The 26,083-nt window shown below is 51.1% G+C and overlaps 1 protein-coding gene across 1 annotated transcript in view; it reads left to right on the top strand.

Annotated features, from left to right (window-relative positions):
* FGF11 (fibroblast growth factor 11) overlaps window positions 1–26,083 on the top strand; it is a 60,271-nt gene extending 34,188 nt beyond the window's left edge. The window contains exons 3-5 of the mRNA XM_068273836.1: window positions 14,742–14,845; window positions 17,589–17,787; window positions 23,675–26,083. Coding sequence (XP_068129937.1) covers window positions 14,742–14,845; window positions 17,589–17,787; window positions 23,675–23,775 — 404 coding nt within the window. The 3' untranslated portion in view covers window positions 23,776–26,083. The remainder of the gene's footprint in view (window positions 1–14,741; window positions 14,846–17,588; window positions 17,788–23,674) is intronic.

Genomic DNA, 26,083 nt, shown 5'->3' with positions numbered 1-26,083 from the left:
CACACACACTGTACACACTGTACACACACACTGTACACACACACACACACACACACACACACACACACACTGTACACACACACACACACACACACACACACTCACACTCACACACACACTGTACACACACACTGTACACACACACTGTACACACACACACACACACACACACACACACACACACACTGTATACACACATATACCTGCCTGACGACTTCTTCGTCCGTCCCTGGTGCCTCCCACGATGCGGTCCACGCGGCGGTCACGTGACTACAAACACTTACTCCTTCCGGGTTAAAGGAGGAAGTGTTTTCAGTCACGTGATGCGCGTGGACCGCATCGTGGGAGGCGCCGAGGGACGGACTGAAGAAGATGTCGGACAGGTAAGATTGACCCCCCCCCCCCTTCCCAACCTGCACAGGTTTACTGGGAGATATCCGGATAGCAACTATCCGTGTGTGTCCCGGATCGGATTTGAGCATCACTACTCTCCATCACTATGGCAACACACACTGCTCCACTCGGGGGCGGGATAGCTTCCCACAGTCCGCTCACCAGCACTTCACCACAGCATTCACTGCTCAGTGCTGTTGTGCCTATGATGGGTGGGGGTGCAGTCCGGGGGGTGATCTCTGGGGGGCTCGCCTTCCTCTTTACCATATATACCATTAATATTCATTAATAGTACAGTATGCATTACTCCTCGCACACAAAGTGTATCTGCTCTAACATAAGCACAACCTCTCCAGTATTAATGAGCTTTATTACTCTGATTTATGTTGGCTAAGAAAGGATTCCAATAGTGCAGACTGGGAGAAAGACGCATGATCCACTCTGTATATGCTGGGCGGGACAGGACCGGGGAGGAGGGGCTATGCATGCTGCTCCGCCTCTGGCAGGGGGTGATGGTGATGGGTACCGCCCACATGACAGTAAACAGCAGCTGGCTGGCACACTTCTGCTTATCCTTCTGTTGTTTACTTTGGCTATTAAAACTCTCCAGTAGCTGCTGCATTTCTGACCCCGGCTTATACTCGAGTCAACCATTTTTAAGGTAAAACTTGGGGGAACGGCTTGTACTCAGGCCAGTTATATACTGAAATATGTACTATAAGTAAAATGCATGAAATCGATACACCCCGATAATGAGATAAAAGCCTGGAATCTAAACAAGGAAAGCTGGTAAAGCAGAATTGCCTAAATCCTTTTCACACAAAAAATAGCATTTTAGATTTTGAAAGGATATAATCTCTGAAAACGGATGTAAGACATTAGCCCCGACATCGCTGTGGCAAGCGCTAGCTGGGTGCGGAGGATCTGTTCACGCTATACTTCTGCTTTCACTATGGCAGGCAGCCAATCACGCACCACGACAGGCATGCAGGATACACCAGCACGCTCTGCACTGCGCCATGTGAGGTAACCGGGAATCATGCTATCACTATGGCAGGCAGCCAATCACGCACCACGACAGGCATGCAGGATACACCAGCACGCTCTGCACTGTGCCATGTGAGGTAGCCGGGAATCATGCTATCACTATGGCAGGCAGCCAATCACGCACCACGACAGGCATGCAGGATACACCAGCACGCTCTGCACTGCGCCATGTGAGGTAACCGGGAATCATGCTATCACTATGGCAGGCAGCCAATCACGCACCACGACAGGCATGCAGGATACACCAGCACGCTCTGCACTGTGCCATGTGAGGTAGCCGGGAATCATGCTATCACTATGGCAGGCAGCCAATCACGCACCACGACAGGCATGCAGGATACACCAGCACGCTCTGCACTGTGCCATGTGAGGTAACCGGGAATCATGCTACACTTCTGCTTTCACTATGGCAGGCAGCCAATCACGCACCACGACAGGCATGCAGGATACACCAGCACGCTCTGCACTGTGCCATGTGAGGTAGCCGGGAATCATGCTATCACTATGGCAGGCAGCCAATCACGCACCACGACAGGCATGCAGGATACACCAGCACGCTCTGCACTGTGCCATGTGAGGTAACCGGGAATCATGCTACACTTCTGCTTTCACTATGGCAGGCAGCCAATCACGCACCACGACAGGCATGCAGGATACACCAGCACGCTCTGCACTGCGCCATGTGAGGTAACCAGGAATCATGCTATACTTCTGCTTTCACTATGGCAGGCAGCCAATCACGCACCACGACAGGCATGCAGGATTCACCAGCACGCTCTGCACTGTGCCATGTGAGGTAGCCGGGAATCATGCTATCACGATGGCAGCCAGCCAATCACGCACCACGACAGGCATGCAGGATACACCAGCACGCTCTGCACTGTGCCATGTGAGGTAACCGGGAATCATGCTATACTTCTGCTTTCACTATGGCAGCCAGCCAATCACGCACCACGACAGGCATGCAGGATACACCAGCACGCTCTGCACTGTGCCATGTGAGGTAACCGGGAATCATGCTATCACTATGGCAGGCAGCCAATCACACACCACGACAGGCATGCAGGATACACCAGCACGCTCTGCACTGTGCCATGTGTGGTAGCCGGGAATCATGCTATACTTCTGCTTTCACTATGGCAGCCAGCCAATCACACACCACGACAGGCATGCAGGATTCACCAGCACGCTCTGCACTGTGCCATGTGAGGTAGCCGGGAATCATGCTATCACGATGGCAGCCAGCCAATCCCGCACCACGACAGGCATGCAGGATACACCAGCACTCTCTGCACTGTGCCATGTGAGGTAACCGGGAATCATGCTATCACGATGGCAGCCAGCCAATCACGCACCACGACAGGCATGCAGGATACACCAGCACGCTCTGCACTGTGCCATGTGAGGTAACCGGGAATCATGCTATACTTCTGCTTTCACTATGGCAGCCAGCCAATCACGCACCACGCCAGGCATGCAGGATACACCAGCACTCTCTGCACTGTGCCATGTGAGGTAACCGGGAATCATGCTATCACTATGGCAGGCAGCCAATCACACACCACGACAGGCATGCAGGATACACCAGCACGCTCTGCACTGTGCCATGTGAGGTAACCGGGAATCATGCTATCACTATGGCAGGCAGCCAATCACGCACCACGACAGGCATGCAGGATACACCAGCACGCTCTGCACTGTGCCATGTGAGGTAACCGGGAATCATGCTATCACTATGGCAGGCAGCCAATCACGCACCACGACAGGCATGCAGGATACACCAGCACGCTCTGCACTGTGCCATGTGAGGTAACCAGGAATCATGCTATCACTATGGCAGGCAGCCAATCACGCACCACGACAGGCATGCAGGATACACCAGCACGCTCTGCACTGCGCCATGTGAGGTAACCGGGAATCATGCTATACTTCTGCTTTCACTATGGCAGCCAGCCAATCACGCACCACGACAGGCATGCAGGATACACCAGCACGCTCTGCACTGTGCCATGTGAGGTAACCGGGAATCATGCTATCACTATGGCAGGCAGCCAATCACACACCACGACAGGCATGCAGGATACACCAGCACGCTCTGCACTGTGCCATGTGAGGTAACCAGGAATCATGCTATCACTATGGCAGGCAGCCAATCACGCACCACGACAGGCATGCAGGATACACCAGCACGCTCTGCACTGTGCCATGTGAGGTAACCCGGGAATCATGCTATCACTATGGCAGGCAGCCAATCACGCACCACGACAGGCATGCAGGATACACCAGCACGCTCTGCACTGCGCCATGTGAGGTAACCCGGGAATCATGCTATCACTATGGCAGGCAGCCAATCACACACCACGACAGGCATGCAGGATACACCAGCACACTCTGCACTGCGCCATGTGAGGTAGCCGGGAATCATGCTATACTTCTGCTTTCACTATGGCAGGCAGCCAATCACGCACCACGCCAGGCATGCAGGATACACCAGCACGCTCTGCACTGTGCCATGTGCGGTAACCGGGAATCATGCCTTTCTTAAAGTGAAAAAACAGGCACTTATAACAAAATGATTCTAGGAGTAATTAACGCTCATCACTGGCCAGAAGGTATTGTTAATGAGATGCAAATAATTCCAAGTTGTTGCAGGATCATGCAAATGTTACATTTTTCGCTAGGTAAGTAGAAGAATTTGAGGGGGCGGAGAGAGGTTTCCATTTAAAGGGGTAGTTTAGTGAAAATTATTATTTTCCATTAACCCCATATCAGTTATTTAATATGGAGAGCATACATTTCTCCATTGACCTTGTGTTAAAAAAATAGATGATAACACTAATTCTGCCCTCCTAGAGAGCTGAGCTGTGTCATTACCATGCTGTTTGTGACAGACTTCACTGATAGCAGCAGACACTCCAGCTGATTTATAAGGGCTGGCTCACTCACTACAGAGAGCTGTGCTGCTTTCACATGTAACTAGCTAAGTAAATAGATACAACAGGCTGCTAATTAGTTACTTACTTAGCAGCCTGCTTTATCTATTTACTTAGCTAGTTACATGTGAGAACAGCACAGCTCTCTGCAGTGTGTGAGCCAGCCGTTATAATTCAGCTGGAGTCTCTGCTACTATCAGTGAAGTCAGTCACAAACAGCATGGTAATGACACAGCTCAGCTCTCTAGGAGGGCAGAATTAGGGCCTGTTATCACACCTAAAAGACTTTAGGCGTGATAACCTTTGCACCGCTGAGTTAGCACCGCTTTGTGCTGATTATCGCACGCAAAGTTTTGCGTGCGCGCAAAGTCCCATAGGGCTTAATGGGCGCTGCGCACGCGCCCGCGCGATTGCGCGCGCAAAGCTTTGCGCAAGTTTCTTCTTATCATGCCTAAACTGAGTTTAGGTGTGATAAAGGGCTTTTCACTGGCGTGCTAACACTTTGCACCGCTTTGTGAATCAGGCCCATAGTGTTATAATCTATTTTTTTTTTTTAACACAAGGTCTATGGAGAAATGTATGCTCTCCATATTAAATGGCTGCCTCCATATATCTCTTACTTCAGTTACCCTTCAATCCAGTCACACTTCAGTCACCTGATCTGCATGCTTGTTTAGGGGCTATGGCTACAAGTATTAGAGGCAAAGGATCAGCAGGACAGCCAGGCAATCTGCATTGTTTAAAAGGAAATAAATATGTCAGCCTCTAAGGTGTTACAAACGTTAATGTGTTACATTACAAACAGGGGCGTAACTAGATGGACTGGGCCTACCTGCAAAACTTTAGATGGGGCCCCCTATCGCCACCCCCCCCCCTTTTTTTTCTACAAAACTTTGTATGATTTGTTATCAGTGGCAGATGCAGTCATTAGAACAATTGTGCAGAGAGCAGAAAGCTTTTTCTCTCCATGTCAAAACTCCACAAGCATCACGACAGGACACAAAACTTGGGGAGGGGTAGAATAGCACTGTACACAAGACCCTGCTGTACACTGAATAGGGACTGTCTACAAATATTTGTCTGCAAAACCTTGTATGATTCCACATCGGTGACTGAGCAAACACAGTCATTAGAACAATTGTGCAAAGAGCAGAACATTTTTTTTCTCTCACCCTTAGTTGTCAGTCTCTCAGGACGGGGGCCCCCTGTGGCTTCTGGCCCCCCTTGCGGATGCATCCCTTGCAGGGTCTATTGTTACACCCCTGATTACAAACATACCCATTAAATCCCCAAATCCTGTGACACTTAAAGGACACCTGAACTGAGAGTCTTATGGAGACTGCCATATTTATTTCCTGTTAAACAATACCAGTTGCCTGGCAGTCCTGCTGATCTCTTTGGCTGCAGTAGTGTCTAAATAACACCAGAAATAAGCATGCAGCTAATCCAGTCACACTTCAGTCAGGACACCTGATCTGCTGCATGCTTGTTCATGGGCTATGAGGCAGAGGATGAGCAGGACAGCCAGGCATTATTTAGAGGTAAATACATATACTGTATCAGCCTCATATCCCTCTCACTTCAGGGGCACACGTTGTCAGTTAGTCATTTCAGCAGGGAACGGCTTCTAACTGGCTAAGGTAACTGTTACGTGAGACTCCAGCTAGTGAGATCCTCTGTCGTCTGCAATGGAAGCTCCTCACATCCTCATCTGATCTCAGCTCTCCTGCAGCAGCTCATGTTATGTATTTGCAGCCTTCAAGGACGTGTGTGGCTTCCGGCCAAGACTGCACCTCTTTCAGATCTTTCCAAATGCCGTCTTTGGCTTCTGAAGGCTTCGGTGTAAATCACTTTGCTGACCGCGCCCTGGGCTTACAAATCCCCCTACGTGATTCAGAGTATATAAAGAAGAAATCTAGGCCACGGGCCACGCTGGTGATTTAGGCTCTTCCTCTCCACCTCCTGGCCATGCTGCAGTCTTTAGGCTCTTCCTCTCCACCTCCCGGCCATGCTGCAGTCTTTAGGCTCTTCCTCTCCACCTCCTGGCCACACCGCAGTTTTTAGGCTCTTCCTCTCCACCTCCCGGCCACGCTGCAGTTTTCAGGCTCTTCCTCTCCACCTCCCAGCCACACTGCAGCTTTTAGGCTCTTCCTCTCCACCACCTGGCCACGCTGCAGCTTTTAGGCTCTTCCTCTCTGCCTCCCGGCCACGCTGCAGCTTTTAGGCTCTTCCTCTCCACCTCCCGGCCACGCTGCAGTTTTTAGGCTCTTCCTCTCCACCTCCCGGCCATGCTGCAGTTATTAGGCTCTTCCTTTTCCACCTCCCGGCCATGCTACAGTTTTAGGCTCTTCCTCTCTGCCTCCCAGACATGCTGCAGCTTTTAGGCTCCTCCTCTCCACCTCCCGGCCACGCTGCAGCTTTTAGGCTCTTCCTCTCCACCTCCCAGCCACACCGCAGTTTTTAGGCTCTTCCTCTCCGCCTTCTGGCCATGCTGCAGTTTTTAGGCTCTTCCTCTCCAGCTCCCGGCCATGCTGCAGTTTTAGGCTTTTCCTCTCCACCTCCCGGCCACGCTGCAGCTTTTAGGGTCTTCCTCTCCACCTCCTGGCCACACTGCAGATTTTATGCTCTTCCTCTCCGCCTCCCGGCCACACTGCAGCTTTTAGGCTCTTCCTCTCCACCTCCCGGCCATGCTGCAGTTTTCAGGCTTTTCCTCTCCACCTCCCGGCCATGCTGCAGTTTTCAGGCTTTTCCTCTCCACCTCCCGGCCATGCTACAGTTTTAGGCTTTTCGTCTCCACCTCCCGGCCACGCTGCAGCTTTTAGGGTCTTCCTCTCCACCTCCTGGCCACACTGCAGATTTTATGCTCTTCCTCTCCGCCTCCCGGCCACACTGCAGCTTTTAGGCTCTTCCTCTCCACCTCCCGGCCATGCTGCAGTTTTCAGGCTTTTCCTCTCCACCTCCCGGCCATGCTGCAGTTTTCAGGCTTTTCCTCTCCACCTCCCAGCCACGCTGCAGCTTTTAGGCTCTTCCTCTCTGCCTCCCGGCCACGCTGCAGCTTTTAGGCTCTTCCTCTCCACCTCCCGGCCATGCTACAGCTTTTAGGCTCTTCCTCTCCACCTCCCGGCCACGCTGCAGCTTTTAGGCTCTTCCTCTCCACCTCCCGGCCATGCTACAGCTTTTATGCTCTTCCTCTCCGCCTCCTGACCACACTGCAGCTTTTAGGCTTTCTCCTGCAGTTCCATCTCGTAAGGTCTTGTTTTTGGTCTCTGTGATCTCCTAGACCAGCCTGGCAATAACTCAGCCAGAAACTTGTGTGATCTGCTCTTTGCCTGCACTAGAGGTTGTGGCAGTAGAGGTTGGCACCGGGGAATATGGGCTGAGATATAAATGACCCGTTACGAGAGGGAAAGTAGGCCAGGATGGGCCGTTAGATGAAGCGTGTGAATGTGAAGCTTGTCATTAGCGCAGAAGGATGGAGATGAAGCGAGCGTTCTCAGCCTGTAGTGAAGTGTCTCTCCGCAGGCTCAGCAGGGGGTACTGATTGGCCGTGGAAGAGGTCATGGCCATTATTCATCCCAGGCACAGGTGCCAATTACAGGGCTTGTTCTCCTACATATGCCTCAGGAGTTGCGCACTTACAGATGGGAATGAAGGCCTAGAGGCAACAGCTTTATGGACAGACAGGAAAGCTTCAGTGACATTGAATTGTTTTATAGTCGTGTTTTCTAGGAATGCGCTTATAAAACACTGGGAAGGTAAAACTAAATGGCAAAATGTACTTTGCTTTTTAAAATATAAGTTTTACTTGGTTGCACACGGTCAGCGGTGACTATACTGCTGCCATGCTGCTGCCCTCTAATCCACTGCCTCCTTCTGTAACCTGCAACTGGATGCTCTCCTGTCCCCAGTAATGGCATTATGACACAGGCGATAGGTAGCAGGTGTAACACCACATAAATAGAGATGTGGCAGGAGGAGTTACGGAGAATCGGAGATATGGCAGGGGATGTGGCAGGAGCTGTGACTGGAGGTGTAGCTGGGGGAGGTTGTGGCAGGCAGGAAGTGTGGCCGGAGGAGGGACAGGAGGTGTGACTGCAGGTGCAGCTGTGGGAGGATGTGGCAGGCAGGACGTGTGGCTGGAGGTGTGGCTGGAGGAGGGGCAGTAGTTGTGACTGGATGTGCAGTTGAGGGAGGTTGTGGCAGGCAGGAAGTGTGGCTGGAGGTGTGACTGGAGGAGGGACAGGAGGTGTGACTGGATGTGCAGCTGAGGGAGGTTGTGGCAGGCAGGAAGTGTGGCTGGAGGTGTGGCAGGAGGAGGGACAGGAGGTGGGACTGGATGTGTAGCTGGGGAGGTTGTGGCAGGCAGGAAGTGTGGCTGGAGGTGTGGCAGGAGGAAGGACAGGAGTAGAGTTGGGCCGAACCTCCGATTTTAGGTTCACGAACCGCGTTCGCGAACTTCCGCGGAAGGTTCGGTTCGCGTTAAAGTTTGCGAACCGCAATAGACTTCAATGGGGATGCGAACTTTGAAAAAAAAAAATTATGCTGGCCACAAAAGTGATGGAAAAGATGTTTCAAGGGGTCTAACACCTGGAGGGGGGCATGGCGGAGTGGGATACACGCCAAAAGTCCCCGGGAAAAATCTGGATTTGACGCAAAGCAGCGTTTTAAGGGCAGAAATCACATTGAATGCTAAATGACAGGCCTAAAGTGCTTTAAAACATCTTGCATGTGTATACATCAATCAGGTAGTGTAATTAAGGTACTGCTTCACACTGACACACCAAACTCACCGTGTACCGCACCGCAAACAGCTGTTTGTGTAGTGACGGCAGTGGCGGGTTCACTGAACAGGTATACAGTGGCGGGTTCACTGAACACAACAGGTATGCAGTGGCGGGTTCACAGAACAGGTATGCAGTGGCAGGTTCACTGAACAGGTATACAGTGGCGGGTTCACTGAACACAACAGGTATGCAGTGGCGGGTTCACAGAACAGGTATGCAGTGGCGGGTTCACAGAACAGGTATGCAGTGGCAGGTTCACTGAACAGGTATGCAGTGGTGGGTTTACAGAACAGGTATGCAGTGGTGGGTTCACAGAACAGGTATGCAGTGGTGGGTTCACAGAACAGGTATGCAGTGGCAGGTTCACTGAACAGGTATGCAGTGGCAGGTTCACTGAACAGGTATGCAGTGGTGGGTTCACAGAACAGGTATGCAGTGGCAGGTTCACTGAACAGGTATGCAGTGGTGGGTTCACAGAACAGGTATGCAGTGGCAGGTTCACTGAACAGGTATGCAGTGGGGGGTTCACAGAACAGGTATGCAGTGGTGGGTTCACAGTACAGGTATGCAGTGGTGGGTTCACAGAACAGGTATGCAGTGGTGGGTTCACAGTACAGGTATGCAGTGGTGGGTTCACAGAACAGGTATGCAGTGGTGGGTTCACAGAACAGAACAGGTATGCAGCCAGGAACAAGCTAAGCCTAACTAATCTTTCCCTATGAGAGACAGTCTGCAGCAGCTCGCCCTACTCTCACTAACGCAGGCACACGAGTGACCGTAATGGCCGCCGCTGCCTGCCTTTTATAAGGGGGGGAGTGGCTCCAGGGGCTAGTGTAGCCTAATTGGCTACACTGGGCCTGCTGACTGTGATGTAGAGGGTCAAAGTTGACCCTCATGGTGCATTATGGGGCGAACCGAACTTCCGCAAAAGTTCGCCTGCGGGACGCGAACACGAACCACTGAAGTTCGCATGGAACCGTTCGCAGGCGAACCGTTCGGCCCAACTCTAGACAGGAGGTGTGACTGGATGTGCAGCTGAGGGAGGTTGTGGCAGGCAGGAAGTGTGGCTGGAGGTGTGGCAGGAGGTGGGACAGGAGGTGTGACTGGATGTGCAGCTGAGGGAGGTTGTGGCAGGCAGGAAGTGTGGCTGGAGGTGTGACTGGAGGAGGGACAGGAGGTGTGACTGGATGTGCAGCTGAGGGAGGTTGTGGCAGGCAGGAAGTGTGGCTGGAGGTGTGGCTGGAGGAGGGACAGTAGTTGTGACTGGATGTGCAGCTGAGGGAGGTTGTGGCAGGCAGGAAGTGTGGCTGGAAGTGTGACTGGAGGAGGGACAGGAGGTGTGACTGGATGTGAGAAAGGTTGTGGCAGGCAGGAAGTGTGGCTGGAGGTGTGACTGGAGGAGGGACAGGAGGTGTGACTGGATGTGTAGCTGAGGGAGGTTGTGGCAGGCAGGAAGTGTGGCTGGAGGTGTGGCTGGAGGAGGGACAGGAGGTGTGACTGGATGTGAGAAAGGTTGTGGCAGGCAGGAAGTGTGGCTGGAGGTGTGACTGGAGGAGGTACAGGAGGTGTGACTGGATGTGCAGCTGAGGGAGGTTGTGGCAGGCAGGAAGTGTGGCTGGAGGTGTGGCAGGAGGAGGGACAGGAGGTGTGACTGGATGTGCAGCTGAGGGAGGTTGTGGCAGGCAGGAAGTGTGGCTGGAGGTGTGGAAGGAGGAGGGACAGGAGGTGTGACTGGATGTGCAGCTGAGGGAGGTTGTGGCAGGAAGGAAGTGTGGCTGGAGGTGTGGCAGGAGGAGGGACAGGAGGTGTGACTGGATGTGCAGCTGAGGGAGGTTGTGGCAGGCAGGAAGTGTGGCTGGAGGTGTGGCAGGAGGTGGGACAGGAGGTGTGACTGGATGTGCAGCTGAGGGAGGTTGTGGCAGGCAGGAAGTGTGGCTGGAGGTGTGACTGGAGGAGGGACAGGAGGTGTGACTTGATGTGCAGCTGAGGGAGGTTGTGGCAGGCAGGAAGTGTGGCTGGAGGTGTGGCTGGAGGAGGGACAGGAGGTGTGACTGGATGTGCAGCTGAGGGAGGTTGTGGCAGGCAGGAAGTGTGGTTGGAGGTGTGGCAGGAGGAGGGACAGGAGGTGTGACTGGATGTGTAGCTGGGGGAGGTTGTGGCAGGCAGGATGTGTGGCTGGAGGTGTTGCAGGAGGAGGGACAGGAGGTGTGACTGGAGGTGCAGCTGGGGAGGTTGTGGCAGGCAGGACGTGTGGCTGGAGGTGTGGCTGGAGGAGGGACAGGAGGTGTGACTGGAGGTGTAGCTGGGGAGGTTGTGGCAGGCAGGATGTGTGGCAAGAGGTGGGACAGGAGGTGTGACTGGATGTGTAGCTGGGGTAGGTTGTGGCAGGCAGGATGTGTGGCTGGAGGTGTGGAAGGAGGAGGGACAGGAGGTGTGACTGGAGGTGAAGCTGAGGGAAGTTGTGGCAGGCAGGATGTGTAGCTGGAGAGGTGTGGCTGGAGGTGTGGCCGGAGGAGGGACAGGAGGTGTGACTGGAGGTGCAGCTGGGGGAGGTTTTGGCAGGCAGGATGTGTAGCTGGAGAGATGTGGCCGGAGGAGGGACAGGAGGTGTGACTGGGGGTGTGACTGGGGGAGGTCGTGGCAGGAGGGAGTGTAGCTGGAGCGATGGGGCTGGAGGTGTGGCCAGAGGAGGGACAGGAGGTGTGACTGGAGGTGCAGCTGGGGGAGGTTGTGGCAGGCAGGAAGTGTGGCTGGAGAGATGTGGCTGGAGGTGTGGCCGAAGGAGGGACAAGCGGTGTGACTGGAGGTGCAGCTGAGGGAGATTGTGGCAGGCAGGATGTGTAGCTGGAGAGGTGTGGCTGGAGATGAAGCCGGAGGAGGGACAGGAGGTGTGACTGGAGGTGCAGCTGAGGGAGGTTGTGGCAGGCAGGAAGTGTAGCTGGAGCAATGTGGCTGGAGGAGGGACAGGAGGTTAGCGCAGTACAGGTTTTAACCACTTCCAATCCTTGATCATGTGAGCTGTAGCTCCGCCCCCATTACATGCGCAGTACGCCCCAACTGGCCAAAGATAACATCTACCAGAGCATTCAGGAGTTGGAGGAGGGCGGCAAGGGAGCGATTGGTGTGGAGGATGAGTGATGTGAAAACAGTGCAGGAGATTTGGGTGCAGCTGGCGCCACAATAGGTGGTAATAGGAATTACAGCTATTGCGGTGCTCAGGGAGTAATTTGGGCGGCGTCAAAAGACGGAAGACAAATTACTATAAAAACAGCATAATTCGGCCGCCTGCAATAGCTGGAAGCTGAATTACATCTTTCCCCACCATCCATGGCGGCCTGGAGGGGGAATAGTAATGAACACCGCCGGGACTTGTGCAGGAGCTATAGCATCTCCTGCAGGCTTAATTATATGTATGCCGTGGAGGGGGCTGGAGGAAGCACAGGTTTGTACAAAACATAAACACCCTTTTGTCTCGGGTACTTTTTAAATAAAACACATTCTGTGATACACGGAAGGCTGTATTGTATTCAGATACTGTGAGGGCTGTAGTAAGAGCAGGTACAGAACATCATGTACACCAGACCATCTTCTGATGCTGAACCTGATCCACATGGGAACCACACCTGACTGGCAGCCAGAGACATTCATACAGCGCAGCATGTGGTGCAAGGAAGGGCATTCTGTACTGAAGCTGAGAAACACTGCAGGTGCTCTGTCACCACCTGGTGGTCATTCATTGTACTGCACTGTAAAGATGCCTATTCACACCTGAACTAACACAGAGTAACCAAGCAGCTCAGGGTGACCCAAACTACTAGGAATAATTAGGGGAATAAAAGGGACCAAAAAGCCCTCCTACTAAAAAAGCAAAGCTTGGTGTAATTTGCCTTCTTAAAACAGAAGGAAATCTGCAATTATTCAGCTATAAGTGAGCATTTGTGATTACCCACAATGCACTGCTACTAAATATGCAAATTATCCCTTTTCACCCTTGTTATACCCCTATATACCCCTATACATTCTGAGTGGTTTGGGTCACCCTGAGCTGCTTGGTTACTCTGTTGTACTGGTCCAAGCCCTATCTCATACAGCCATATCAATCCCTGCCATGTACTGATGAGGACCAAAAGTCTGAAACAGGCTGTCACATGTGGGTTTGATATGACTGTGTAAAATTTAAAGCTATATGCTTGCTATACACCAGTGGTTCTGGATGCTTGCTTGGCTTACCAAGGGGGAAAAGGGATAATTTGCATATTCAGTAGCAGTGCATTGTGGGTAACCACAAATGTTCACTTATAGCTGAATTATTGCAGATTTCCTTCTGTTTTAAGAAGGCAAATTATGCCACACCTGAAGTGAGAAGGATATGGAGGCTGACATATTATTGAACAATGCAGATTCCCTGGCTGCCCTGCTGATCCTCTGCCTCTAATTCTTTTAGCCATAGACCCTGAACAAGCATGCAGATCAGGTGACTGAAGTGTGACTTTATTAGCTGCATGCCTGTTTCTGGTGTGTGATTCAGACACTACTGCAGCCAAACAGATCAAAAGGACTGCCAGGCAACTAGTATGATTTAAAAGGAAATAAATATGGCAGCCTTCATGTGTACCTCCATTCTGGTTCCTTTTACCCTAAGAAATCTGCCCTGTGTCACATGACCAATGCTGATTGCTCCGTGGTAAAGTCTGGAAGGAAATGTCTGGTCATTTGTGTTGACCAGATTTGGGGGACACAATAATTTTCACAATACCTCAAAATGAGTCAGAAGCAGGCAAGACGGTTCCTTACATATAGTGTTCCAGGTGGGGTGAAGTCCAGGACCTCAGAGCTGCAAGGAAACAGTGCTGACCGCTTAGCCAGCCCTGTATCCTGACACCATGTGTGGTCAGCTGACTTCAAGTGGCCATTATGGAAGGGAGAACCGGAATACCTCCTGGAAGAGTTGCAAACTTTGCTTCATATCACAGTAATGGCAAGCACAACGTTTCAGCCATCAACACCTTTCTCAAACCGTGCAAGTCCAAGTCTCGGGCTTGACAGCACTTCATGAAGGTCTGACGACCGAAACGTCCTGCTTGCTGTCACTGTGATATAAAGGAAAGCAAAATTTGCATCCAGGTGTTCTTTCTTCTATTGTAACTCTCACATGGTCCATCAGGAATCTGGACATTACTAGGACATAAATCTTGATAATAGTCCATTCAAAAACCAACAACCGTTTCGGGGCCCTGCCCCTGAGGGGTCCCCTTTGTCAACTTTTGTTGCCATTCTGCTTGTTACCTTGACAAAGGGGACCCCTCAGGCCCCCAAAACTGTTGTTGGTTCTTGAATGGACTATTGTCACGATCGGTGAATAAAGGACCATAAATTCTCTTATTGAGTGTCTGGACCCCCTTGGAATTATTGATTTGTGTCTTTGGTTCAGCACCTCAGGAATTGTGTGCTACTCTTCTTCTGCTATTTACTGGAACCTAAAACTCCTTGCTGTGCAGTTAATGAGTGAAGACATATACTATTTGGTCTGTTCAAGTGGCCACCACTAGTCATTCCATAACGTCTACCTTCTCTTCTTCCCCAGCTCTCTTCAACGTCATCCCTGTGGGTCTTCGGGTGGTGGCCATCCAGAGCTCGGCCTGTGGTCAGTACATCGGCATGAACTCAGAGGGCGTCCTCTATGGCTCGGTAAGGATCTCCTAACCCCTCACGTCTTGTCTGGATTTCCGGTTTTAAAGTTGAAACATTATAATTGAACTCAACTAAAATATAATGTCAGGGACTGGAAGGCTGCAAAGATCAGAATTTAACATCATGCAGACGATATACTAGACTTGGCTGAGGGTTCTAGGCAGGGCCGCCTCCGCTGAGTATCTAGTGTGCGTACAGCAGGCCTAACATGTCAATGAAAGAACCAGAAGGCGGGATTATATCAAGCGAGCGCATTATTCAGCTGCTCACCCTGCCCGCCTTTGTGTGCAAGGCTGTTGTCCCTCCTCCCATCTCCATAGCAACAGAACATGTGGCTCTGGTCTGTACAGCGCTCGCCCCACACAGGAGGATCGATTCTGTTGATTTATAGATCTTGCTTAGAGATTCTTAGTTAGATTCCAATAATTCAGGCTTGCATGCAAATGTAATACACATTGTATACAGCTTGAAATATGGGCAATAAACATTGACAGGAAGTGCATACAATTTGCATAGAAGACATAATTATTTACACCTCACTGGCCAACGCTTGTCTCCCTGACGTGGTCACCAGCCTTAAAGCGGACCTAAACCCAGGACTTCCTCTCTGCTCTAAAACATAAGCAACATCATATTCACCTTTAGAGAAAAGCATTTCTCTGTTACAGTTTATAGAGCTCCTCAGAGATGCTGCAGTGTCATTACTTCCTGGTCTCCTGGGAGCAGAGAAAGGGTTAAACTCCTGTGCTTACATATAGCCTGTCTGAATGGCACACTGTGGCAGTCATCAGACAGAGCTGACAGCTCAAATTACAGCGGCTCATTACTTCCAGGATAAGGAAGAATTAGACAGCCTGTTATCTCTAAATACAAACAGGATGGGTTTCTCTCTCTTTTCTTTCTCTCCTGTGGAAGAGTTTAGGTCCTCTTTAAGGCTTGGATGTAGAACCTTTGATTTGCTGTGGAAAAGGAGTGTAAAAGGAAGCTTGTGTGCAGCTGTTTAGTTAGTTTTGTTGCCCCATCCCCAGCTGAATGGTTCCAGTCAGGCCCAGATTTACCTCACAGGAGCCTATAGGCACAGATGTCCTGGCACCATAGACTCCGCCCTCCAGGCATGCAGGCCCAGATTTACCTCACATGAGCCTATAGGCACAGATGTCCTGGCACCCTAGACTCCGCCCTCCATGCATGCAGGCCTGGATTTACATCACAGGAGCCTATAGGTACAGATGTCCTGGCATCTGACACTCCGCCCTCCATGCATGCAGGCCCAGATTTACCTCACAGGAGCCTATAGGCACAGATGTCCTGGCATCTGACACTCCGCCCTCCATGCATGCAGGCCCAGATTTACATCACAGGAGCCTATAGGCACAGATGTCCTGGCACCCTAGACTCCACCCTCCATGCATGCAGGCCTGGATTTACCTCACAGGAGCCTATAGGCACAGATGTCCTGGCACCCTAGACTCCGCCCTCCATGCATGCAGGCCTGGATTTACATCACAGGAGCCTATAGGCACAGATGTCCTGGAACCCTAGACTCCGCCCTCCATGCATGCAGGCCCAGATTTACCTCACAGGAGCCTATAGGCACAGATGTCCTGGCACCCTAGACTCCGCCCTCCATGCATGCAGGCCCGGATTTACATTACAGGAGCCTATAGGCACAGATGTCCTGGCACCTGAGACTCCGCCCTTCATGCATGCAGGCCCAGATTTACATCACAGGAGCCTATAGGCACAGATGTCCTGGCACCCTAGACTCCGCCCTACATGCATGCAGGCCAGGATTTACCTCACAGGAGCCTATAGGCACAGATGTCCTGGCACCTGACACTCCGCCCTCCATGCATGCAGGCCCAGATTTACATCACAGGAGCCTATAGGCACAGATGTCCTGGCACCCTAGACTCCACCCTCCATGCATGCAGGCTCGGATTTACCTCACAGGAGCCTATAGGCACAGATGTCCTGGCACCCTAGACTCCACCCTCCATGCATGCAGGCCCGGATTTACCTCACAGGAGCCTATAGGCACAGATGTCCTGGTACCCTAGACTCCGCCATCCATGCATGCAGGCCCGGATTTACATCACAGGAGCCTATAGGCACAGATGTCCTGGCACCCTAGACTCAGCCCTCCATGCATGCAGGCCCGGATTTACATCACAGGAGCCTATAGGCACAGATGTCCTGGCACCCTAGACTCCGCCCTCTATGCATGCAGGCCCGGACTTACACCACAGGAGCCTATAGGCACAGATGTCCTGGCACCTGAGACTCCGCCCTCCATGAACCTACAAACCCTCACCAAACTGCACTGCAAGTCTGCTGGCAGTCCCAGCTGTCACTTCTCCCTGACTTCCCTTGCCTGTCATAGGTAGCTACAGGTGGCCCTTAGTATTAGGTGGCCAGAGATACCTTCAAATATGAAGTAGCTAGAGGTGGCCCTGACTGAAGAGAGATCTGGTCAGTGTAATGCAGAGAGCTGGGTGAGTAACTCTCATTTACACTCTGCTCAGGACTCTGCATAGGGGATGGCGGGAGATAGGTGCTCAGGGAGGGGGGTAAGATGCTATTCTAGTATATGGTGCCTGTAGGCACATGCCTACAGTGCCTTATGGTAAATCCGGCCCTGGTTCCAGCACCTCTCAGAATTTGTGGTTAGGTCAGCTGACCTATTTGTTTGGAAGATGAAATGAGATTCAGTCGCTGTTTTCGCTGTTTTATTTTCCAGCTGCATTTCACAGCCGAATGCCGTTTCAAGGAAAGTGTCTTTGACAATTATTTTGTCACCTACTGCTCCACACTGTACCGGCAGCGCAGCTCTGGTCGGGGCTGGTTCCTGGGCCTCAGAAAAGATGGACGAGCCATGGAGGGCAACCGGGTGAAGCGTCACAGACCCGCTGCCCACTTTGTGCCTAAACTATGTGATGGTAAGAAACGTGTGGAGGTGGGGGGGGGGGGGGGGGTAAAGAGGAAAAGTTTGGAAGATGTGAAGGTTGGTGGGTGGGTTTTGGGTAGACATGAAGGTTGGAAGATGTGAAGGTTGGTGGGTGGGTTTTGGGTAGACATGAAGGTTGGAAGATGCGAAGGTTGGTGGGTGGGTTTTGGGTAGACATGAAGGTTGGAAGATGTGAAGGTTGGTGGGTGGGTTTTGGGTAGACATGAAGGTTGGAAGATGTGAAGGTTGGTGGGTGGGTTTTGGGTAGACATGAAGGTTGGAAGATGTGAAGGTTGGTGGGTGGGTTTTGGGTAGACATGAAGGTTGGAAGATGTGAAGGTTGGTGGGTGGGTTTTGGGTAGACATGAAGGTTGGAAGATGTGAAGGTTGGTGGGTGGGTTTTGGGTAGACATGAAGGTTGGAAGATGCGAAGGTTGGTGGGTGGGTTTTGGGTAGACTTGAAGGTTGGAAGATGTGAAGGTTGGTGGGTGGGTTTTGGGTAGACTTGAAGGTTGGAAGATGTGAAGGTTGGTGGGTGGGTTTTGGGTAGACATGAAGGTTGGAAGATGTGAAGGTTGGTGGGTGGGTTTTGGGTAGACATGAAGGTTGGAAGATGTGAAGGTTGGTGGGTGGGTTTTGGGTAGACATGAAGGTTGGAAGATGTGAAGGTTGGTGGGTGGGTTTTGGGTAGACATGAAGGTTGGAAGATGCGAAGGTTGGTGGGTGTAGGGCCAGATTCGGCCCTGAGGTGCTGAGCGAAATCCTGACCTTTTACTGCCATATACTCGTTTATTGCCTGATGAAGCCGGGTTAAACCGGCGAAACGCGTTGCAACTTTGTTTTGGAGTATGCCAATAAATTTACGTCTGTTTTGAAATTGACAGTTCTTGTGTCTGCTCCGGGGAGGTAAGTCCACCACTGCCTCCATGGCAATTTTAAGAATTTTAGTATATTTTTATCCTTTTGGCGTCTTTGTTTGGTTTATATCACAATTGAGTCCACCCCGGGTGGAGGGGTGACATATACCCCCTTCTTTCCTTGATCTACAGATAGTGACTTCTTAAAGAAAACCTGTTACGAGAAAAAGCTCCCCTGGAGGATACTCACCTCGGGTGGGGGAAGCCTCCGGATCCTATTGAGGCTTCCCCCGTCCTCCAGTGTCCCACGGCGGTGGAGAAAAAGCTCCCGGAATGGTGGGGATGTCAATATTTACCTTTCCCGGCTCCAGCGCAGGCGCAGTATCGGCTCTCTGCTCGGAGATAGGCGGAAATAGCTGATCACTGACGGGCCGCTATACTGCGGAGGCGCAAGTCTCCTGTGCCTGCGCAGTAGAGCGGACCCGACAGAGATCGGCTATTTCCGCCTATCTCTGTACTGAGAGCCACAACAGCGCCCCCGCTGGAGCCAGGAGAGGTAAATAAATCAGCGCTTGTCAGGCTTGTCGATCCTGGATTGCCCGAAGACTTCGGGGGAGCCAGTGGTGGACTGCCTGCAGCTACAGGGGAGGGGGAAGCCTCATTGGGACCCGGAGGGTTCCCCCTCCCGAGGTGAGTACCCCCCAGGGGAACCTTTTTTTTGTTACAGAGTCTCTTTAATCCTGAGTGGGGACAGGTCTAATCTCCTCACCTTCATCTACAGTGGATGCCTTAGTGGTAGCCCAGATTTTACTTTCAGAATTCCCTTTACCTGTACTTATTCCTCTATATTGGGCTCTCGGTATCCCTTTCTGTATGGGTTAATGGTTGGACGTGAAGGCTGTTAAGGTGCCCATACACCTGGCGATTATGGGCAAATTCGACAAAGAGACAAATTTATCTCAGATCGAATCTGATTAGAGATACGTTTGTTTTTTGTTGATTCTGCCCATACACTACAGGCGAATTCCCCATCCGATTTCAGCATGAAATCTTCAGGGAATCGGCTAAGTCCGCACCGCCGCTGCCCCCCCAATGTATACAAGGAGAACTAACCACACTTGGTGTGCACCCAAGCCTGCGCCTCTGGATCACAGACTTTCTCACCAACAGGACTCAATCTGTCAGGCTGGGTGAGATCCACTCACAAATTATGACCACGAACACAGGGGCCCCTCAGGGCTGTGTCTTGTCTCCACTGCTGTTCTCCCTGTACACAAACAATTGCAGATCCAAGGCAGATTCGTTCAAGGTCATTAAGTTCGCCGACGACACCACCATTGTTGGTCTCGTCACCAAGGACAACATCCAGGAGTACTGTCAGCAGGTGGAGAGAATCTCTCACTGGTGCAAGGAGTACAAGCTAGTGCTCAACACCGCAAAAACTGTCGAGCTAATCGTTGATTTCAGGAAATCCGCTCCCACTCCACCTCCAATCCACATTGATGGTACGGAAGTGGCCAGAGTGCCTTGCGCCCGTCTCCTGGGCACCACCATCTCCAGTGACCTCAGCTGGAGGCCCAACATCACCGCCACCCAAAGGAAAGCCCAACAGAGACTCTACCTCCTTCGTCAGCTGAGGAAGTTCGGCATGGCCCCAGAGATCTTGACCAGCTTCTACTCCGCCACCATTGAATCGATTCTCTGCTCTTCCATCCTGGTCTGGTACTCCGGCTCCACCGCCAGCGACAGGCTCACACTTCAGAGGGTCATCAGGGCAGCGGAGAGGGTCATTGGGAGACCTCTCCCTGCACTCGACCTCCTACACAAGAGAAGGCTGAGAGCGAGGGCGCTGAGGATCGCTAACGATCCCTCTCACCCAGGCCACCGCTACTTCTGTCAGCTCCCACTGGGACGGAGGCTTCGGGCCATCTCCACAAGGACTGCCAGACACAGTAACTCTTTCTTCCCCTCGGCCGTCAGCCTCCTTAATTCCCTTCACATACTCCCATCCGCAAACAAAACTAATTGCTGATTGGCCAGCCTACGACTTTTTGGAACCGTTACGAGCAATGCGAAACCGCTGGCCTAGTATGTAACGCAAATGTATTACAAATGTAGATGTAACTGCTTGTCCTCTGTGTATAGTGTATAGTGTGTAAGTGTCAACTTTCTGTTCTTGCTGTTCTATACTACCTATCGTTGTTCTCTGAGCTATTATGTACTGTGCCAAACCCAATTCCGGGCATGACCCAGTCGTGCTTGGCGAAATAAAGAATTCCTGATTCCTGATAAATGTGCCCGTTGTGCGCATTTATACGTTACCTGTCCTGTAGCATAACCTCCGGGCGGCTCTCTGTACACGCCACTGGCACATAGCGTCTGACCTCAGACACACGCTAGTGACGTGTACAGAGAGGTTATGGACGCCGCGTAGAGACTGCTACAGGACAGGTAACATTTATAGATTGCGGTGCCACCGTACCGCCACACACACAACCAACCAACTTCAGCCCGACATCTTGCGGCATGCGTAATGGATCGTGACACCAATTTAGTCCTGAAATTGGTCGCTTTGTTGGTCGGGCATGCATTTGGCGGCATCGATTTTCATCCAATTTGATTATAATAATTGAATTTGGATGGATGGTCGATCGGCCGCCAAGTCGCTTGATATATGGCCACCTTTAGGTGAGTGGTGGTGGAGGTTGTTGGGTAGGTGGAGCTAAGCACTAACTGGTTGGTTGGTTGGTGGATGGATGTGAAGGTTGGTGGGTAAGGGAATAGGAAGTTTAAAGAACTTACGAGGCCAGTTTTAGAAAAAAAAATAAAAAAGTTAGATACCTGCATTAGTTTGTAAGGCATGGAGGACGCCGTTGGCGCCCTCCGTGCCGTTCCGCCGGGTCCCCGCCGCTCAGTAGCCCCCCGAAAGGTCCCCGACTGCACAGCCCGGGTCGGGCTCTCCAGCCTGCACAAAGATGGCCGCCGGAACTGGCCGCGGCTGCGCAGTGCGCAGAGTGCGGCTGCGCAGCTCTAGGGCCAACCCCCCGATCTACGTAACAGGCTGTTTCCGGACTGCGCAGCCGCGGCCAGCTCCGGCGGCCATCTTTCTGCAGGCTGGAGAGCCCGACCCGGGCCGTGCGGGGGGCTACTGAGCGTCGGGGACCCGGCAGAACGGCACGGAGGGCGCGGACGGCGTCCTCCGTGCCTTACAGACTAATGCAGGTATCTAACTTTTTTTATTTTTTTATTCTAAAACTGGCTTCATAAGTCCTTTAATGAGTGGAGAGTCAGAAATTGGGTCAGCACTATATAAGATAATTTATGCTGCTCATTTCACTGTACCTCCCTCTCCTCGCTCTCTCCTGCTACATCTTTGTTGACCTCTTCTCCCCCCACCCAGGGCCGGTTTAAGCAACAATGGGGCCCCAGGGCAAAATAAACCTAGGGGGCCCCCCCCAACATATACTCCGGAACAAAAATTAGGGGACCTTTTTTGTAGCTGGTATAGTCAGGGTGTGAATTCCCAATCGGTCGGAGCTCCACATTCTGGCTATCCCAGCCTGCATGGGGGACAAGGAGTTAAAAAGTTTCAGGAGGGGGGACCCCAAATAATTAAAAAAAAAAAAAAAAACAATTCCCACACTCTAAACATAAAAAAAAATTGGGAAAATAGGAAAAAATGCCAGGGATCTTCATACAGCCATATTGCGGCTGTATAGCGATCCCTGGCCAAAGCGCTGCGGCTGCATATAGACCCCCTGGAAACCCCGTCAGGAAATTTATTGCGCTTTCGTTTGATGCATGTAAAATTACACTACCGTTAGGTTTGCTACTAAAAGTGACATTTACCACATTTAAAACTATACTTTTTCCTTCAAAACTTTAAAATCGATTTTCTCAAAAACTATAAGGTCTTTTTGAAAAATAGTTTTTTCCACTTATTCCTAATGATCTCCTTAACCTATCCTGCAAATGTAGGGTTTCTAGCATTTAACCTCTTGCCGACCGCGTCACGCCAGTAGGCGTGGCCGCGGCGGCAGCCCCAGGACCGCCTAACGCCAATTGGCGTAAAGTCCTGGGGCTCTGTTTTGCAGGAGATCGCGCGCAGGCTGCGCGCGCATCTCCTGCTTGGGGGGCGGAGCTCCGCCCCGTCTTCAGTCTCCGAGCGGCTATTGCCGCTCGGGAGACCGGTAGACGGCGTGATCGCCGTCTATTTACTTGGTGCAGCGCTGCGATCAGCAGCAGCGCTGCACTGGGGACAGCTGTGTGACACGGCTGCCCCCCTGGGGGACAAGAGAGCAGAAGCCTATGACAGCTGATCGCCGTAATTGGCCGGCTGTGGGGAGGGAGGGAAGGGATTTAAAGGAAGAGGGTTTTTTTTTCAAAATACGACAACAATAATATTTATTAAACAAAAAATAAACATGGGGGGAGCGATCAGACCCCACCAACAGAGAGCTCTGTTGGTGGGGAGAAAAGGGGGGGGGGGAATCACTCGTGTGCTATGTTGTGCGGCCCTGCAGCTTGGCCTTAAAGCTGCAGTGGCCTTTTAAACTAAAAATTGCCTGGTCACTAGGGGGGTTTAGCCCTGCAGTCCTCAAGAGGTTAAGGTGGAGTTGCTATTAACCATTAAAGTTGGCAGGTTTTTAAATGTGTATTTTTTTTCCTTTGAAACTTTAAAATCGATTTTCTCAAAAACTATAAGTCCGATTTGAATTTTTTTTCCTCTTGTAGCCACTGGGGGCCCCTACAAGCTCTGGGGCCCTGGGGCAGCTGCCTCCTCTGCCTCTATGGTAGCGCCGACCCTGCCCCCACCATCCCCCCTCCACCAGTGTTATTCCTCCCTCCCCTCCTATATCCCTCCCTCTCTCCCCCCACCATCCCCCCTCCACCAGTGCTCTTTCTCTCTCTCTCCCTCTCTCTCTTTCTTCCTCTCCACTCCCCTCCTCTCCCCCCCCCCCCCCCCCCTCTCTCCCCTGTCTTGGGCCAGACTCTCATTATGCCCATTTCCTTTACTTGCAGTTGCTTTGTATAAAGAGCCATCTCTCCATGATGTCATCACGATGTCACCAAAGAGGCGGCTGAGCACAAAGCCGAGCACCCGGGTGAGAGGAGCCCGCTGAGAACCCATCTGGAGACATGTGACGCATCTAATAAACCTCTAGTGATCCAACGAACATCTCATAATAACACAATGACTCTGGAAGGGATATGGACTGCAGAGCCAGAAACATACTCACCTCCAGACTCTTCCTGGACTCTTCCTGGTGGACTGGGGACATCCTCGGAGCCGGGATATCTGAAATATCAGAAGATGGAGATCATACTGGACCTACAATGGCAATAACCTCTTCCTGTATACTGTAACTGGTGCATGGAGCTAACGATTCATACCTCCAAAACTGGTACAAAGAGCTAGCACTCTACACTGATGCAATGATACAAAGAGCTAGCACTCTACACCGATAGAATGATACAAAGAGCTGGCACTCCATCCCTCCTGTACTGGTACTCCTAATACCTCTGGTACTGGTACTCCTAATACCTCCAAGACTGGTACACAGAGCTAACACTCTACGCCAATGGAATGATACACAGGGCTTGCACTCCATTTCTGCTGTTCTATTACTCCTAATACCTCCAAGACTGGTACACAGAGCTTACACTCTACACTGTTGGAATGATACACAGGACTCGCACTCCATTCCTGCTGTACTGGTGTGCCTAATACCTCTGGTACTGGTACAGAGAGCTGACACTCCATATCACCTCTGCTAGTACAGAGAGCTAACAGTTCATGTCTGTGGACTGATATACAGAGATAACACTCCATGCCTTTTAAACAGAATACCTCCTCGACAGGTACACAGAGCTGACACTCAATACCTCCTTTACTAGTATTTCATGCTAAGAAATGATACCCAGAGTTGACAACTCATGCCTGCGATCTGACACCTAGAGCACCTAGAGCTGACAACTCATGCCTGTGAACTTATACTCAAAGCTGACAACTCATGCCTGTGAACTTATACTCAAAGCTGACAACTCATGCCTGCGAACTGATACCTAGAGCTGACAAATCATGCTTTTGCACTGATACCCAGGGCTGATAATTCATGCCTGCGGACTGATCCACAGAACTGAAAATTCATGTTTGTGGACTGATCCATAGAACTGACAACTCCTACCTGCGGACTGACCCCCAGAGCTTACAACTCATGCCTGCGGACTAAAACTCAATACTGACAACTCATGCCTATAGGCTGATCCCCAGAGCTGACGACTCATTCCTGCAGACTGACCCCCAGAGCTTACAACTCATGCCTGCGGACTGATCCCCAGAGCCTACAACTCATGCCTGCGGACTAATAGCCAGAGTTAATAACTCCTACCTGCAGACTGACCCCCAGAGCTTACAACTCATGCCTGCGAACTGATAGCCAGAGTTAATAATTCATGCCTGTGGACTTACACCCTGATCTGAAATACACTCCATACCTTCTTGCACTGGTACATAATACCTCCTTTACTGGTACACAGAGCTGACACTTCATCCTGGCTTTACTTCAGGACTGGATTCCTCTCAGGAAATAGTAATCCTGTTGTGGATGTATTTGCTGTAGTTTTCTCTCTATATATCTCTATGTACTCTCTGTAGAATGCTGCAGATTGGCCAATATCCTCCTAGTAATCTCTGTATAATCTCCTATACCTCTATGTTATGCTGATCTATAACTTATCATATCTATATAATCTCTATAGCTCACAGACTCTATACATGCTGCATCCCATGTATTACACTCACAATAACCCTTCATTCTTTCTATCTTGTGTTAGTAATGGGAATATTTATAGGGATGGCTCATCTGCTACAACTGGTAACCGGGGGCATTGCTGGGATCTGAGATGATCTGCAGCACCACCACACACATACAATCCAATCACTTGTTACCACGTGTCTGTACAGGGACACCAGCCGATAAAGGACAGTTGTGTCAAGCAATCTTTGTTTAACCCTTTGCTCTACACGAAACAACAGTTTGGGCTCCGCAGATACAATGCTGTGATTACTCCGATAACCTAGCCCGAGGGTAGGAGGAGACCCGATTTATCAGCATTGATTGGTCCATTTTAGCATTGAGACAGGTATCTTATTATTTGTGTCATTTCCACTTTACAAGCTGTTTCATTTACAGCCAGCTGTATAGTCCTAAAGCTGTTATCTGCTCAGATTCTCCTCCATGTAGATAGGAAACATGAATGACTTCTCTTAGAGTTCTGAGAAATGATTACTATTACTCTTCTTGCCACAAATGAATTAAACACTATCATAATACAACCTGTACCCTTTACTAGAATTGATATTACACTTTGGTTGAACTCGATGGACGTATGTCTTTTCTCAACCCAAATACCTATGCAAGTATGTAA

The sequence above is a fragment of the Hyperolius riggenbachi genome, chromosome 3 (assembly GCF_040937935.1).
Source record: "Hyperolius riggenbachi isolate aHypRig1 chromosome 3, aHypRig1.pri, whole genome shotgun sequence".
Lineage (NCBI taxonomy): Eukaryota > Metazoa > Chordata > Amphibia > Anura > Hyperoliidae > Hyperolius > Hyperolius riggenbachi.
Note: the sequence above shows the minus strand (reverse complement) of the source record. Positions and strands in the feature narration are given on the sequence as shown.